Below are 14967 nucleotides of genomic sequence, written 5' to 3' on the forward strand. Positions count from 1 at the left end.
ATGTGTTATAACAGCTGTCGTCTCTCCCTGCGGGGAGGCAACACCATGCTAGTGTTTTCCAGAGAATCTGTGCTTTATTATATACGGCTCTCAGTGCAGGATGAGCAATTATTCAAGAATGAGACTACAGCAGTCGAACTATGTATAATGAGAATTAGAAACTTTGTAGAAGCATCATTAAAAAGCAAGAGATTAATGGATCATCTATCTACTTTTAACCCAGTACATTTAGCGGTTTTTGTGGACTTTATACTTCTATAGTTACCCTTTGCTTTGAATAATAATATTAACATTACAGATTATAGATTAAGATAATATGTAATACTTTATTAACCCAAGATGCAACATTGACAGGCTACCAAGTTGTATATAAAGTAGTTAAAGTTAGCTCCACCTTTACCAGCTGCAACATTTAAATGATGCACACATTGCAGCAATTATTATAATTCAATACAGACTAAATCCATTTTGCATAATAAGTACTTTTGCTTTTTCTTCATTGAAAGCATGACTTTTACTTGGGAAGCATTTCTTCACTTTGGTATTTCAACTTTTACTTAAATCAAAAATCTGAGTAGACTTCCTCCTCTATCACTGTGAAAAATAGCTATAACCCTATAAATATATATTAATCATTTAAATTGTGGGCCTTCAAAAAGTCATTTTCTATGATGATGAGATGATACAAACTAATGTTGCTGAAAGTTTCCTTTTACTCCAGTTTAGCTTCTGCACCGCCCGTGTGACGACAGAATCACAACAGTAGTTTGGACCAATCAGAGGCGAGGGTTGCAGTACCCTTATCAGCCCATCAGCACAGCCTCATCACAAAGATCTGCTGCTCAGAGGCTGGATGCGGGTTGGAAAAGAAAGCGGTGACTTTGGGATAAATTGCGGTACTTTGGAGGAGTTTGGGAAAAAGGTCTGAAAGTGAATCCTAACTTTTCCTCGTCTTTCTCGGTCCTGAACGACATAGTTGTTCCTATGAGTGTGAAGCCTACGGGACTGGCGAGCACCGGAAACCTTTTCTGAACTGTGAAACTTTTCGATCTTATCATGTTGTGGCCGTCCTTGTTGTTGCTGACTTTGTGGCGTCTCGCTGACTTCAAGTCCCCAACTGTGACATGATATGAAACCATCTGGGAGTATCCTTGTTTTGACGCAGCGTGATGGAACTACAGAAGCCCACATGAAGTCTAACCTTTTTAAGAATCAATCTTCCTGGAAATGGCAAGTCGTGCCATATTGATGGAGCGGACAGCAGTGTTGATATGCAGCGTATTATTCCTAATAATCGGCCTCTGTGTAGGATCTCCTAACCACAGTCGTCGGCTGATTTGCTGGAAAGCCATCCTGAAGTGCCACGGAGAGACGGAGTGCCATTACGCTTACGACCAGTACCTTTATGCTTGTTCCTCTGTCCTCAGTGGGGACCGCAAGAAGTGTCCAAGCCACTGCATATCCTCTCTGATCCAGCTCAATATGACTCAAGGTGGCCCGGCTCTGGAGGACTGCGACTGCGCCACGGACCCGGTGTGCAGGAGCACCAAACAGGCCATCGAGCCGTGCCTGCCGCGGACCAGCACCGTGGGCTGCACTGAGGCCCGGCGGCAGTGCGAGGGGGACCACTACTGTAGCTCCGCCATGAGGGACTATTTATTCCACTGCAGGAAACTTTTCGGAGGGGAAAGGTGCTCGGAAGACTGCCGCAGAGTGATCTCCAACATGCGCACAATGCCGAAGGCGCAGCAGCTCGACACTTGTGTGTGTGATGGCACGGACAGGAACATTTGCGAGTACATAAAAGTCAGCATGAAAACGTTCTGCTCCGATTCCAATGATAGGTTCGCGGGAAGCGGATTTTCAGACACTGAGGAAGACTCTGAGGACGATTATATCGACCAGGAGGAATATCAATATGAGGAAAACTCCAGTGCCTCCCCACCTTGTCGGACTGTTCTAAATATCCTGACCACCATTTTGGTTTTGACCAAATTTATCTGAAAACCAGAAAGTCAGTGGTCTTGCTCAAAATCAGCTCCCTAGAAACTGTCTTTCTCCCCTAAACTAACATTTGGGTCTTTTACATTCAACGGTTGAATGCAGATTAGCATACGTTTATAAAATCCAGGACAGTGTTTATCACTTAGTAGCATTTGGTATGTTTAAGTGACGAAAATGACCATGCTGAAGGAGCCTATTCTGTGTTTATCAGCTATGTAAAGATAAATTGTACAGTATATTGTATAAAACATATTTTTGTCAAGATATTTCTATATGAGTGACAAGAGATTTGCACTGTATGAATAAGTGAGTCCCACTCTTTAACTGCATTATGACCACAGAGGAAGGAAAATAACTTAAGTGCCTGAAAGTTTTACTACTGGGTTTATTCATCCTGACCAATTCAGAGGTGTGCTGGGAAAGCAGAGCAATTTTCTTTTACCCGCCTTACAGAGACTTTCTCCACAACCCCTTCATTCAAACCCAAAGTTTCTGTAAGCCCCTGCTATGTGTTTAAATCCCAGGAAGGATAATGCTGAAACAAGAAGCTTTTGAGAGTGATACACTTGACCTTGTAAACATGGATGTTTGCTTAAGGTATCAAGTGTTAATTCTTAAAAACTGTTCAAACAGACGAGAGAAAAGGTAGACCCCTCCTCCTGGGGATTGCAGCCCAAATGGAGCCAAGAAGCTGTTGGCTCAGTTTGTTTATCCTCACCCCGTGTGTTTGTTTGAAGTCTTCACAAAGACACACTGAGGGAAATAAAATGTCTGTGTTTGGGTGAGTGGAGATGTTAAGTGCCCATTATGAACACACTCCGCTGAATGTACATGCACATTAAATAAAAGAGAGTTTTTAAAAAAATAATTAATTTGGATTCTTTGTGGCTCTGTATTTAACTTTTAATCGTAAGTTTATTTCTCAGTTCATTTGAAAGTGTCAGGTTTAACACATTGATTTTAGGACTGTAAAGGGTTATTTACAAAGTTAAGTAACTAAGGTGTATTTAAAGATCACAGTAATAGTTTTACAAAGTTAAAATCAGATTTGTTTTACTTTTATTTTCATTTGACAATTTGTTAGGGTTGGAAAATATAACTGGGACCAGCCTTTAACACATTTATTCACCAGGTCAGAAACTTGACTTGCTTTTAGCGGCCTTAGCCAAAAACATTCCTCACAAGTCAAAGTCCTTTAGATGTTCTTGATATTTACCCAAGCTTTACTGTCATGCACTATTTAGGTATCAAGTGTTTACCTGCTTTAAAATCTTAAAAATAACCCTAAAGTAGCATGATAAATCAACAACAGTTCCAAAGCTAACCATGATCATTTAAAAAAACATTTCTAGACGGTGGTTCCAAAGAAAGATTACTTTTACAAAACAGTGCTTACAGTATAATGGATATTTTTTAAATGATTTCAAGCTACATAGTTTGATGTTCTTTTAAATAAGTGATAGCAGTGATGGCGTATCCGTCTGTTTACATGCTTGTGTCTCCTGTTATGAGTCTATCAGCTCTCTATACTCACAGAAAAGCCAGCGTCCCCTCCTTCACTTGTGATAATGGGTCTTGAAACTATTGATGGCAGCCATGTTGCTTTTCAAGGAAAAGAGATGGGCCCTCCAGCCCATTTATTGGAAGAGAAGTCGAGTGGCACCTCTATTATGGAGATGGAAAATACACAATGGTGCAGCAGCACAATGCTGGGGCACTTCATTCACTCTATCCCTCTGTCACCCTTTTCAGGGAGTGGGGGAGCACGGGGAGACAGCTATCCCAGAGGAGTTATGTGAGAAAGTTCAGCTTTATTGCTCAGTCTAACTCCTGCTGATACATTTGTTTACCAGTTAGTTATCTTACAATTAGATGAAGTCTTCTCCCACTTCTAACATATTCTGTACTCTTTGTTATACTATATGACTCAACTGAAAAACACAAGCTATCATCAGGCTTTAAACAGTCTTCATAAAAAACAGACCCAAATGATAAATCATAATATGGCAGCAATTGTAAGAAAAATACCAACAAAGTGAAGTAGTGCAGGCATTTCGGGGGCCTTTTGTTATGAGAAGCAAAAGCTTGACACTGTCACTTTAAGAGAGAAGGCCTCTGCTCCAACCATTAATAATTGTAATGCCTTTTTATCATTGTTGAGGATAATGAACGGATGAGAATCATATGGGGGCCCCAGACCATACTTTGCCCTGAAATGTTTTCAATTAACTTTTGGCACCAAAGGAAATAGGAATGTTTTTTTTTTTTCCAATAGCGAAACAGAAAAGAGTCAACTGGGGCCTTTGGTGCAGGGACCAGAACATCATTAAAATTGCCTCATCATAACTCACAGTGGTGCTTGGCCCACCTCCCCTCTACCCCGCCCCAAACCGTCCTCCTCTAGGTTACACCAAGGAAAAACAGGCAGCCCTACTTTGGATAGTTTTTGCAGACAATATATTCTCTCTGTTGGCCACTGGTGCAATGGGAGTGTTACTCACTATTTCCCCCTACTACGTCATTTTATTATCACAGTGAATGTACATTAAAATGACTACAAAAGCTTTTGGGAAGAGAAATTATTTGGGACTACTTGCAAAACAGTTTGATGCCAGATAATTGCTTGAGTTAGGTTAATACAATGGCAATGCAATAACTCCCTCTTTCTTAGTCCCTGCGGAACTTTATACAACTTTTTAAAAACTACTCTGCCGCCAGACTGACTTTTTCCTGTTGAGCCTCTTTGGAAACTGCCTTTCATGGAATCAAGAGAACTGGCTCTAATTTCTACTTTTAACCCATCCTAGTACCAGGAGCAGTGGGCAGCTATTGCACAACCTTCTGTATGAGGTTTAAAGTTTATTCATGACCTTGGAAACTTATGCTGGAACTTTTTGGGACTTCGTTTTGTCATTTTCTCTCAACTTGTTATATCACAGACCTTCGTGCAAATAGTGGAGTAGTACTGTCATGACCATTGCAGTTGTGATCTATGATGTTAGTGTTGGATTTCTTCATTGTTAGATTTTACTATCATTTTTTGGAAAGGAAAATAATTTAAAACATGTTTGCTTATCCCAGCAAATCAAATGTTTAAATCTTTCTGTTTGTATCTTTTTCAAATCATCATAGAAGTAATATTTAGTTTTCTGTTGGTCGGACAAAACAAAAAATCGTCTCCTTAGTCTTATCAAACTTGTATAAAGCATTTGTTTTCTATGTTCTTATATAATAAATAATAAATTCAATTTATTTAGCGCTTCTCATCTGCCAAGACAAATCCCGAAGCGCGTATTATTATTCTATATCTTATAGAATAAATGATAAGTCTATTAAAAAAAAACTAACCATTTATTGAAGCTCTATAAGATCTTAGCTTAGAAGAAAATACACCCATTTGGCAACTGTCATTCCCTTAAAAAATAACTGTCTTGAAACAAGACTAAATTACTTTTGCTGAACAGTGACTACTTTCCCCAAAAGATACTGATAGATAAATATCCTGTGGTTTTCTAAATGAACCATTGAAATGTCTATGTGTAAGATGTGATAAACATAGTGTATCAGTATAGAGGGTTGAGGGAACTGTTATTTAGTGACTCATCAGTATCTAAAGTTAGCTCTAAATTAGCCACCATTAGGTCATACTCATACCGTACAAAATCAGACTGTAGAAGTCAAAACTTCTGAGTATATTGGATTTAGCACTTTTAAACATGGTGTCATAGGCTACTTGGAGTTCTGTATTGACCGAAAATAAACAAACTTAGCCAAAGTGAAGTGAAAAACCCCAGTGACCCACAATAATTGAAGTCTGGGGGGTGGACTTGAGGCAGGCCGTACCCTGAGCTTTTTGAGAGGTGGGAAAGGTGGAGGAGGGGTTGATTTATGATTGAGGTTTAATGGGGGAAGGGAATGGTATGGGAGAGGGGCTGCGCTGGGTTGAATGTCAGGGATTTCGAGCCTCTGAATAATGATGCAAAGAGGGAATATTTAATCAGCCAATCAGATTCTCTATCTGCCATGGCTGCATAGGAGTTGTCCGTTATTTTCCTCCCCTGATTCCCTCCTGCATCCAAAGGTGGCCTCCTGGTGTAAGGTTTTAGGGAGTGAGCGAAGAAGAGGAGGAGGGGGAACACAAAACATAGCTGACAAGGGGGCATAACTTCATTTCCACGGTGCTGGGGCAGCTGTGTGGAGTAATCTGCCGTAGCAACCCTCTAAAACTTCAATGCCTTTAGTGACCCAGGGAAGTGGGGAGGGGGCACCTCCAACTGTGTCCAGGCGTTTAGGAGTGCGAAGGGGCTCCTTTCACACCCTTCTAAGGGCTTTTGTTGAAAAAATATCCCTTACCACTTCTTCATAGAAAGCAGGGACTATATGTTTATGAGATGAGACAACAATGGTTCTCCTTTTGAGAGCTAACCGTGAATTCATTTTCTGACCAGTTGCAAAGCAAGGAATTTTAGGATTTCTAAAGTTTTTAAAGTTAAAACAACTTCATGTTTTCTGTTTGCCTACATATGTTACCCATTTTAAGATGTTTATATTTTTCGGGACATTATTTAGAAAATAAGTTGTTCAGATGTTCAAATTCAGATGCGTTTCACCCACTTAATAGAGCAGGTCTATATTTGAACAATAAACTCATGTATCACAAGTTTCTGACTTTTGAGATCATGTTATCTTTACATTTTCACTTGTTACTCAGTTTCTAGTATGAGGTAATATTAGTAAAAAGAGAATTGGGCAGTCTATCGATGAAGAGGGGTTCATTATTTTGTGCTAACTGTTCTGTTGAAGGCTGAAGAAAGAACAAAACATTTTAGGCTAAGATAATGGCCCGAGGCTGAGGTGCTGTCCGGAGTGAATGGGGTCTCCCTGGAGCTCAATAAGGTCCCAAAGTTTTACTCCATTATGCTGACATCCTAAAGGCCAGGGGGTGCCACCCCCAATGGTTACCTCTCAAGTATGCATTCATCACCCCCCACCACACACACACACACACACACACACACACACACACACACACACACACACACACACACACACACACACACACACACACACACACACTCACACTCACACTCACACTCACACTCACACTCACACTCACACTCACACTCACACATACACATACACATACACATACACATCACAATTCAGATTTTGCGAGCATATTTCCCTTTTACAGGTCTGTGCACATTCCTATATTGTGTGAGACTGTCAGCAGTTTGCCTCAAAGCGTCCTCTGGCAGGAGGATCTCCAGCCATGCCTGCAGTGTTGGAGCTAAAGGACTAAATCCATGAGCAAACATGGATATCAAAGGCTGTTTAGCTAAGCAAATATGACATTCATCCTTTTTGTCCATTATGAGAGCAACTTTACAAGCATGAAAGCCATATCACAATGGTAATGATTTTAATAAACCCTTTTATCAATAGACACTTTATTATCTACACCTGTCTTTTTCTAATATTAAAGATATAGACTCTATCTCCCATTGCTCCCCGGGCGCTGTACAATAGCTGCTCACTGCTCCTGGTACTAGACTCCTGGTTCTAGACTCCTGGTTCTAGGGTGGGTTCAAAGTAGAGAACACATGTCACTGTGTGCTGTGTGCTCTGCATGTGTGATCATTAAAGAGGGTTTCATCCCTCCAATTCTTCTTCTTCTATCTTTATTTCAAGTTCTTGCTGTTTGTTTTAGACCTTTAACGATTTGTCCCAGCATAAGTTGACCATATAAATTCCGTTAATTCGAAGCAGATTCATAGGCATATGTGAAAGTGCTTTTAGGAACAGTAAATACATAAAAATGCACATGTTTTGTCATGTTTATGTCCAACACCTTAATCTCTCGTTGTCCTCTGTACGTTTTCTGTCCTCCCTGTTTCTACTCATCTGGTTCTCATTTGCAGAGCCTGGAATGTGTTCATGCTTTTAAAGATGAGTTATTAGCCTATTAGTATGTACCTCAGACAAAACTATTATAACTCAACTTATGTGGCGAGACACTCTGTTTGTAGTCAAATATCCACAACTTTGTTTGGATCTAAATGGACTATAAGACTGACTGATTAATGATTAAATAGGACATGCGTTTGTTGATATGTAGTGTTGGTGAAAATATGTTCCTGGGCCCACAACTTTGACCCAGTTCATCAGTTTGTCCTGCCCTCACTGAGCACAGGCTTGCAACCATCCGCTGCTGTGCTCTGTGTTCTGTCTCCCTGTTCCTGCCTGTTGGCGTCAGCTGATAGAGGTGTTATAGAGCTTCATCTTGTTATGCACAATGTTGATTATTCTCTCAGAACTAGCTAAATGCATGGGTCTAGGGTAAAGATCTTCAGAATTGGTTTGGCAACCGCTATGTCAACTCCACATGTCTTGTGAGTTCTCCGGCCGAACCTCCAAATAAACCATCAGTGTTTGCCATCAAAGTTCCTGCTCTCCCTGTGTCTCTCTGAGTTTCGTCTCCATTGCTTCAGAAGTTTCCATCACATGTAGCGCTGTAAAAGATCAGAGACTTTTGAATGAAATTATTTGGGGAAAGACTTTAAAATAGTTTACTGTTCGACAATAGAGCAGGTGTGATTCAAATGTACAGTATAGAGCAGAGGACTGTAGCAGCATCTTTAATACATTGTTACACTTGATATTTGTGTTGTAGCTGTTAACTTTCCTTAAAATTAGTAACAAAAAACATATAAATCCCAAAACTAAACAGAAAAATCTGTCCACATATAAAAAAACTCTGATTTTATGAACCATATTATCAATTACTACCGTCAAGATGGCTCTTATCTCCTAACTAAGCATGTTAAGACCAAAATGTTCCTTTGTTTTTATCTCTAAGACATAAAGGGTCTGTGTCAATGTGTGTGTCAGAGACATTGTTGACATGTATGTTCTCAGCAGTGTTCTTCACTCTTGATGTCTCCTCTGCACACGGCCACAGGAAGCCCGTCGGTGTTACAGCTGCGTGTCCTGGCCCGCTTCGCCCCGCTACAACTGGACCAGCCGGACCAGCAGGACCAGTTACCCTCCTGATTCACAGCAGGAGCTGCAAAACATTTCCCAAAGGTTTAATGTAATGACCTAAAGGGACATTAAGGCCTTGTTGGTAAGTGTGGTACTGGTTCTGTTTACCCTTACCTGGGGGTTTAGACTTGAAATTCTGGCAGGCCATGCCTTCAAACAGGGGGGGGCACAGACAGATACACTTCCCATCCAGCAGAGCAAGAGTGCCTCCGTTATGACAAGGCTTACACTTGCACACGTTGTACTCTGCCACGTATTCTGTGGTGGCCTGCTTCAGGTTGGATATCCTGGAGTTAGCATCTGGCATGTCCAATGGAACTAACATATAGATGTGTTCAGGCTGTCAGAAACAACACAAAATGAGCATCACTGAACTTGCCGTGATATACAGAACAGAACATTTTCAAAAGGCATGAAGTCAAGTCAGCGTTATTAAAAATTATCCTATGGGGGACACGGATGTCTGCACAGAAAATCCATCCAGTAGCTGTTGAGGATTTTTACTAAAAGCATCAGATGTTGGGCCAATTCATCGAGTAGATGTTGAGATATTTCATAGGTCATAGTGATACATTTGACGCCATGTTGGTGGTGCACGATTCAAATTCAGGGGAAAGCTAAACTCATCCTCTGGAAAACCAAGAAGTCTGTTAAATAGTCATCCAATAGCTGCAATAGTGTAGTCTGTATCAGAGTGATGGCCTTACCATCCCTACATTGTTATCATAGCATGACATCTTTAATGTTACTGTTACAGCTCCACTATGCCAATCAATCTTTCTTAGCGTTTTATGAAACATTCCATTATTTTAGCTGATGCTTTTCTCCCAAGCGTCTTATGATCACATTCAACCAGCGTTTTATGAAACATTCCATTATTTTAGCTGATGCTTTTCTCCCAAGCGTCTTAGGATCACATTCAACCATGTGCGTACTACCAGAAGAAGTGCAAGAAAGCACACCATGCTCACCTCACTGGTCAGCAGTGCAGGGGCCTCAGCGATGGTCCGGGCCCACTCCTGATACGTAGCGAGATCCATCACTCCCTCCTTATTCAATTTAGCCCTCATACTCACAGCACTTTGTAGAGTGCCACCTTTGACCGATGTCAGCACTTTGTCCACCACTGCTTTTCCGTGAGTTTCAACTGTGTGGCAACAGGGGAACACTTTTAGTGACTTTCACACTCATATATTACCATAAACCCTACTCATACACATCACAATGACTGTGCTCAGTCTACTCACAAGGCTTGGTTTTAGAGGTTAGGTTCAGGCCACGTTTACACAGAGACGAAAACGAACCTTAGTCGATATCCAAAAAGTATTCCGTCCACACGGAATCGGCTCAAGAAACGTGTCCGTCCACACGAGACTGCTCGCCCGGCTGGAGACACTGTAGTACATATGCCCGGCCTGTAGGTGGCGCTGTACTTCCACCACAAAATACACCAAAAGCAGCGAAGAAGACCCCCCGAGCATGGTTGCCATGGTTGCCTGGTTGCCCTTCTGTTTATTCTCCGCGGTGGATTTAGCAACATGTAGTTCATGTAGTTCTCCATGTCCACTTGTTGCTGATGGTTGTGGTAGAGGAGCTGTAGATTTTGCACTAACATCTGTAGCATGGTCAGTAGCGTCTGGAGCACGAAAGCAACCCTGTGATCCGGCATTGTTGTTGGCGAAACACATCAGCAATGACGCGGGTGATGCGGGGGTGAGCAGCAGAGGTGGGGAGAGGCGGGGCTATGGCGTCATCGTTATCAGAAAATGATCGTATAGGATGTACACACGGAGCCGTTTGGCCCCCCAGAGCGTTTCGTCCACAGATCTACCCACCTTGAGAGCCGTTATCGTTTGAGGGCTCCGTTTCCACAGTTCCGTTACGGCCTCGTGTGGATGAACCGTCCATACGATAGAGAACTGTAGCGGATACAACCCGTTTCGTCTCCGTGTAAACGTGGCCTCAGATTCTTGCAGGTGTGTTTAAATACAATTAAGTTATGGCCTTTTTTACACAAAATTCTCCCAGCTTTTCCTTGCTGAGATTTGTCAGAGGAACACTTCTCAAAGCAGCTAACAAAACAACTATACCCACTCAATTTGCCTAAGTTATACACTATTGAAGCTGCATTTAAGCATGGCTGTGTATTTTGTCCTCAGTGCAGTGTAGTCCCACTACCAAGGAATTATTTTATGGTCAGTATTGACAGGAGGAATGATTGAAGATACAAATCTCAACGTACATGGCATGTGAGTATCGTCTTGTATTAAGATATATTTCACAAATCCTTTAAATAATAGATTTCTTATCAGTATGATCAGGTAAAACGGGGAAAGCTGACCTTGGTCTTTGTTCGTTACGTCATCACACTCATTGCCTTTCACGTGTCCATCAACCTCTCCCCCAAAGTCTGCGGTGATGCCCAATTTGATGCATTCCTGAATCTTTCTCTCTGTCAGATCTGCAAGAATGATGAAGTATTTAGGATGAGTGCTTATTACTTTTTAACATTGTGCAAGAATACATTTGGTTTGAGTAGAGACACATACTTCTGGCCCGTATGGTGTCCTGGTTGAGAACATAGATCAACTCATATTCACCGCCTGTCTTCCCATTTTTGGTATAGTGAGTACCATAGTCCTCCAGGAAGGCAAAATAAATACCCTTCTCATACTGCAAAGGCAAATATTTGATATGCTCCAGGAATTCATTGGCCGTTTTCAGTTCACGGGAGCGCATCCTGTAGGTGCTCAGCTGCACCGTGCCCTTCACCCGCATGAAGCTCTGGTTCTGTGTGTGCAGGAGAAACGCATTAGGAAATACACATGGTATCTATTTGAGATGGGTTACACAATAGTGTCTTTTTTTTTACCTTGATGATGGAGATCTCTGAGACATCCTTTATCATTTTCTTCTTCTCATACTCAAACTCTAAACCCACTTTTGATGATGTGCTCTCTGACATGGAGGCCTCAGATGGGCTGAATTTGAAAGAAAGTCCGGCATCAACTTTAGAACTCATCTCTTTCAGCATTTCCTTCAGGAGGCTGTGTGTGTTTTCATAAATCTCTCTCGAAGATGTTTCTTCCACTAAAGTCTGGAAAACAGGGAGACAACATTTTATGAGTGCAGAATTATCAAATGGTCTCTGTCAGCACGTACATGTTGGACAAAATCAGGGTAAAGTATGTGAACCAGTTTGGGCTAACCTGATAGTTGAGCACACCGACATTCCAGGGAACTCTATCCTGCTTCCCAGAGCTGGGATTCCTCACTCGATCACACCTCCCGTTGAAGTAATCGTTGTTGAACGGGTTCATGCGAGGATCTGCACCCAGGATGTTGATTCTGGTGCATGGACACAGTTCATGCTTACAAAAGTTTGAGGTGTAGAGTTAAGTGTACTAGGACACATGATCTATTACTTGCATTCAACTGAATAGTTTTAAGTTTTGGGACATTTTTACACTTGGACAGATTGAGGCTTTCTCCTGCTTTCAATCTTTTTATGCCAAAATAATCTGATATTTATTCTTATCTAACTGCAAGAAAGTGACTACATATAGTTCCCAAAATGTCACACTATTGTTTTATCTATTATTTACTTGCAAAGCTCTTTTTTGTTGAAAACAACTAGAAAACATAAGAAAGCATCTCCACTGAATAATACTTTGATTAATAGGAGTCCCGTATTGTCACAATAAATGGGCCAATATAATGTAATATCAGTGTTCTTCCCTGCAGTAACAATGCCTTAATTTAACTTTCATATTACTGTAAATTCACTCTGATTGCAACTGAAATGTCTTTTTAATAACTCTTACCCATATCCTGCTGTCCTGCCTTGCTCATTACTTTCCAGGACGGATGATCCACACGGTCTGTGCACAGGATCACAGTCCTCATCTGATCCATCCTCACAGTCATAGTCCCCGTTGCACATTAATCTCTTCTTGATGCAAGTTCCTGTGTTGATAGGCATGTTATAGGCATTGAAAATAAATAGAGGTATTGTATAGAGGTGAGTAAAAAGCAGCTGCAGTACCTGACTCGCAGCGGAACTCAGAGTCGGAGCAGGTGGAGGGGGGGGGGCAGCTCACAGGCAGCGTCTGTTACACAGGCCTCTCTTTCCCCCAGGGACCCCTGGCAGGAATCTCCCCCAAACTGACCGAACACTTCCACACCTCGAGCCCGCCTCTGAGGGGCACACATGGTATTGCACTTTGTTAAGCATCTATGTTGTTTTGTGTATTTGTTACAAGGGTAAACAGTGGAGAAACAGTGAAGTTGTGAAAAACGTTTTAATTAATTTTTTCAGGCACTTTGCCAAAACAGGGCACAGAAAACACACACAATTCAGGATGTCTTACCAACGCAACTATTTAGTTATTAGGAAAAAGTCAGTAAATTATTTAATTCTGTTAGTTAAAGTTGTACATAGTACAGCCACTGCTTTTTATGAAATATGTTTTTTGGGTAAAACTGGTGTCAGGAAATTTCATTTCCTGACATTTCCTGAGTGATTTTAACTCAACTTTGACCATGTAGTTACTGGGATTTGGCTTTTATGCAATACAGGCACTCACATGCCAGCTAGAACAATATTGTCATTAGACTCAGTTGAATGTGGAGTTTTGTAGTCTCTGACACTTTTAACAGACTCACTCTGGTTTTCATGCAGGTATCACAAGGACTCCACTCTGACCAGCGGCTCCAAACACAATTCACTGCTGGTGGATCAGGAAGATCCGCTCCCCTGAAATACACATATTCAGTGGTGCAACATTTAGGCTTGTACCCAATCTTCAGGTGATAAAAATGAAATCCTTCAAATGAAAATCATGAAATAAGAATATACATACATTCCTTCTCCCAGAAGTGTTAGAGTCAGACAGAGGCTACAGAAGCCCAGCTGCAGAGCAGTCCTCATGATGAACCTTTGAGACAAATGGTGTCGTGAGTCTGTCCCTGATGAGTCTATAAAGCTACCTCTCTGTCAATGATTATTCAACTGCAAAAGGACCAAGTTCAAGTCAATAGTTTGGATTTCATGTTGACTCATTGCTCGGAAACTCCAAAAAGCAGAGTTTAAATGTTTGTTTTAGTTGAATCATCATCCAGTCTTTATGTTTTGTTCTTCACACTGTATGCAAAGCCCCAAAAAACATGATAATCAGAAAAAACTGATTCATTTCTTCTCATCATTTCTGCAAAACTGTTATTTAACTGTTGACTGTTCCTTTAGTTATGTGCTGATCAATTAAACCATGCCATCATTCACCAACAAAACGTCAGAATACACACTACAAAACTGACTATAACTCATAAGTATTGCGAAATTATATGTTGAAGTTTATGTTTCTTGTTTACTGTGATTTCAAAATACCATTCCCCTATTACCAGGAGTAACTGCGAAACAATATGAGTGAAAATCTTAAGGTTTCTCATAGCATTACATATTTCTTGAGATAATTATTGAAACATTCACAAGGTATAAATGAAAAAAAAAAATTCTCAAATGCTTTTACTATTTCAATGAGTGATTCGGCGGCAAATAACTATGCTTCATATTCCTTTCTTAGTCTTAAATGTGCACTGCAAATAGTGAAGCATAGTCATTGCAATACATGGCAGTACACATTTTTGTAAAGATGTGTTTATAGAATGTATATAAATATAATGATGTCCCTTTTCGTGCAGGCACACGGTTTATACAAAAGGCCAAAGGTCATTTCATTTTAAGAATGCTTGCAGTCATTGGAGACAATCTGTTATTTTCTGTGTTTTCAGGATTATGCAATCATTCGGGCAGATTCAAAGCAGAGCAAATATTTGAAGGAGCCGTTTTGACTGAACTTTCAGTGCACATATAGGTCAACATGTGAAATTGGGAAACTATCAAAAACAACCGCGTACACA

General features: G+C 40.9%; 2 protein-coding genes across 2 annotated transcripts; one reads left to right on the top strand and one right to left on the bottom strand.

Moving 5' to 3' along the window:
- Window positions 1-834: 834 nt before the first annotated feature.
- On the top strand, window positions 835-2872 carry gas1b (growth arrest-specific 1b). Its single transcript, XM_034122645.1, has one exon. The coding sequence runs from the start codon at window positions 1228-1230 to the stop codon at window positions 2002-2004; it is 777 nt and encodes a 258-aa protein (XP_033978536.1). The 5' UTR covers window positions 835-1227; the 3' UTR covers window positions 2005-2872.
- Window positions 2873-8812: 5940 nt separating this feature from the next.
- c9 (complement component 9) lies at window positions 8813-14015 on the bottom strand. Its single transcript, XM_034122646.1, is given in 12 exon segments — window positions 8813-9070; window positions 9163-9388; window positions 10020-10195; window positions 11390-11509; window positions 11598-11838; window positions 11921-12145; window positions 12258-12396; window positions 12873-13014; window positions 13094-13139; window positions 13141-13245; window positions 13714-13804; window positions 13911-14015. Coding segments are annotated over 12 exon segments (1731 nt in total). The 5' UTR covers window positions 13979-14015; the 3' UTR covers window positions 8813-8918.
- Window positions 14016-14967: the final 952 nt, after the last annotated feature.

This window comes from Trematomus bernacchii, unplaced genomic scaffold, assembly GCF_902827165.1.
Source record: "Trematomus bernacchii unplaced genomic scaffold, fTreBer1.1, whole genome shotgun sequence".
In the NCBI taxonomy this organism is placed as follows: Eukaryota; Metazoa; Chordata; class Actinopteri; order Perciformes; family Nototheniidae; genus Trematomus; species Trematomus bernacchii.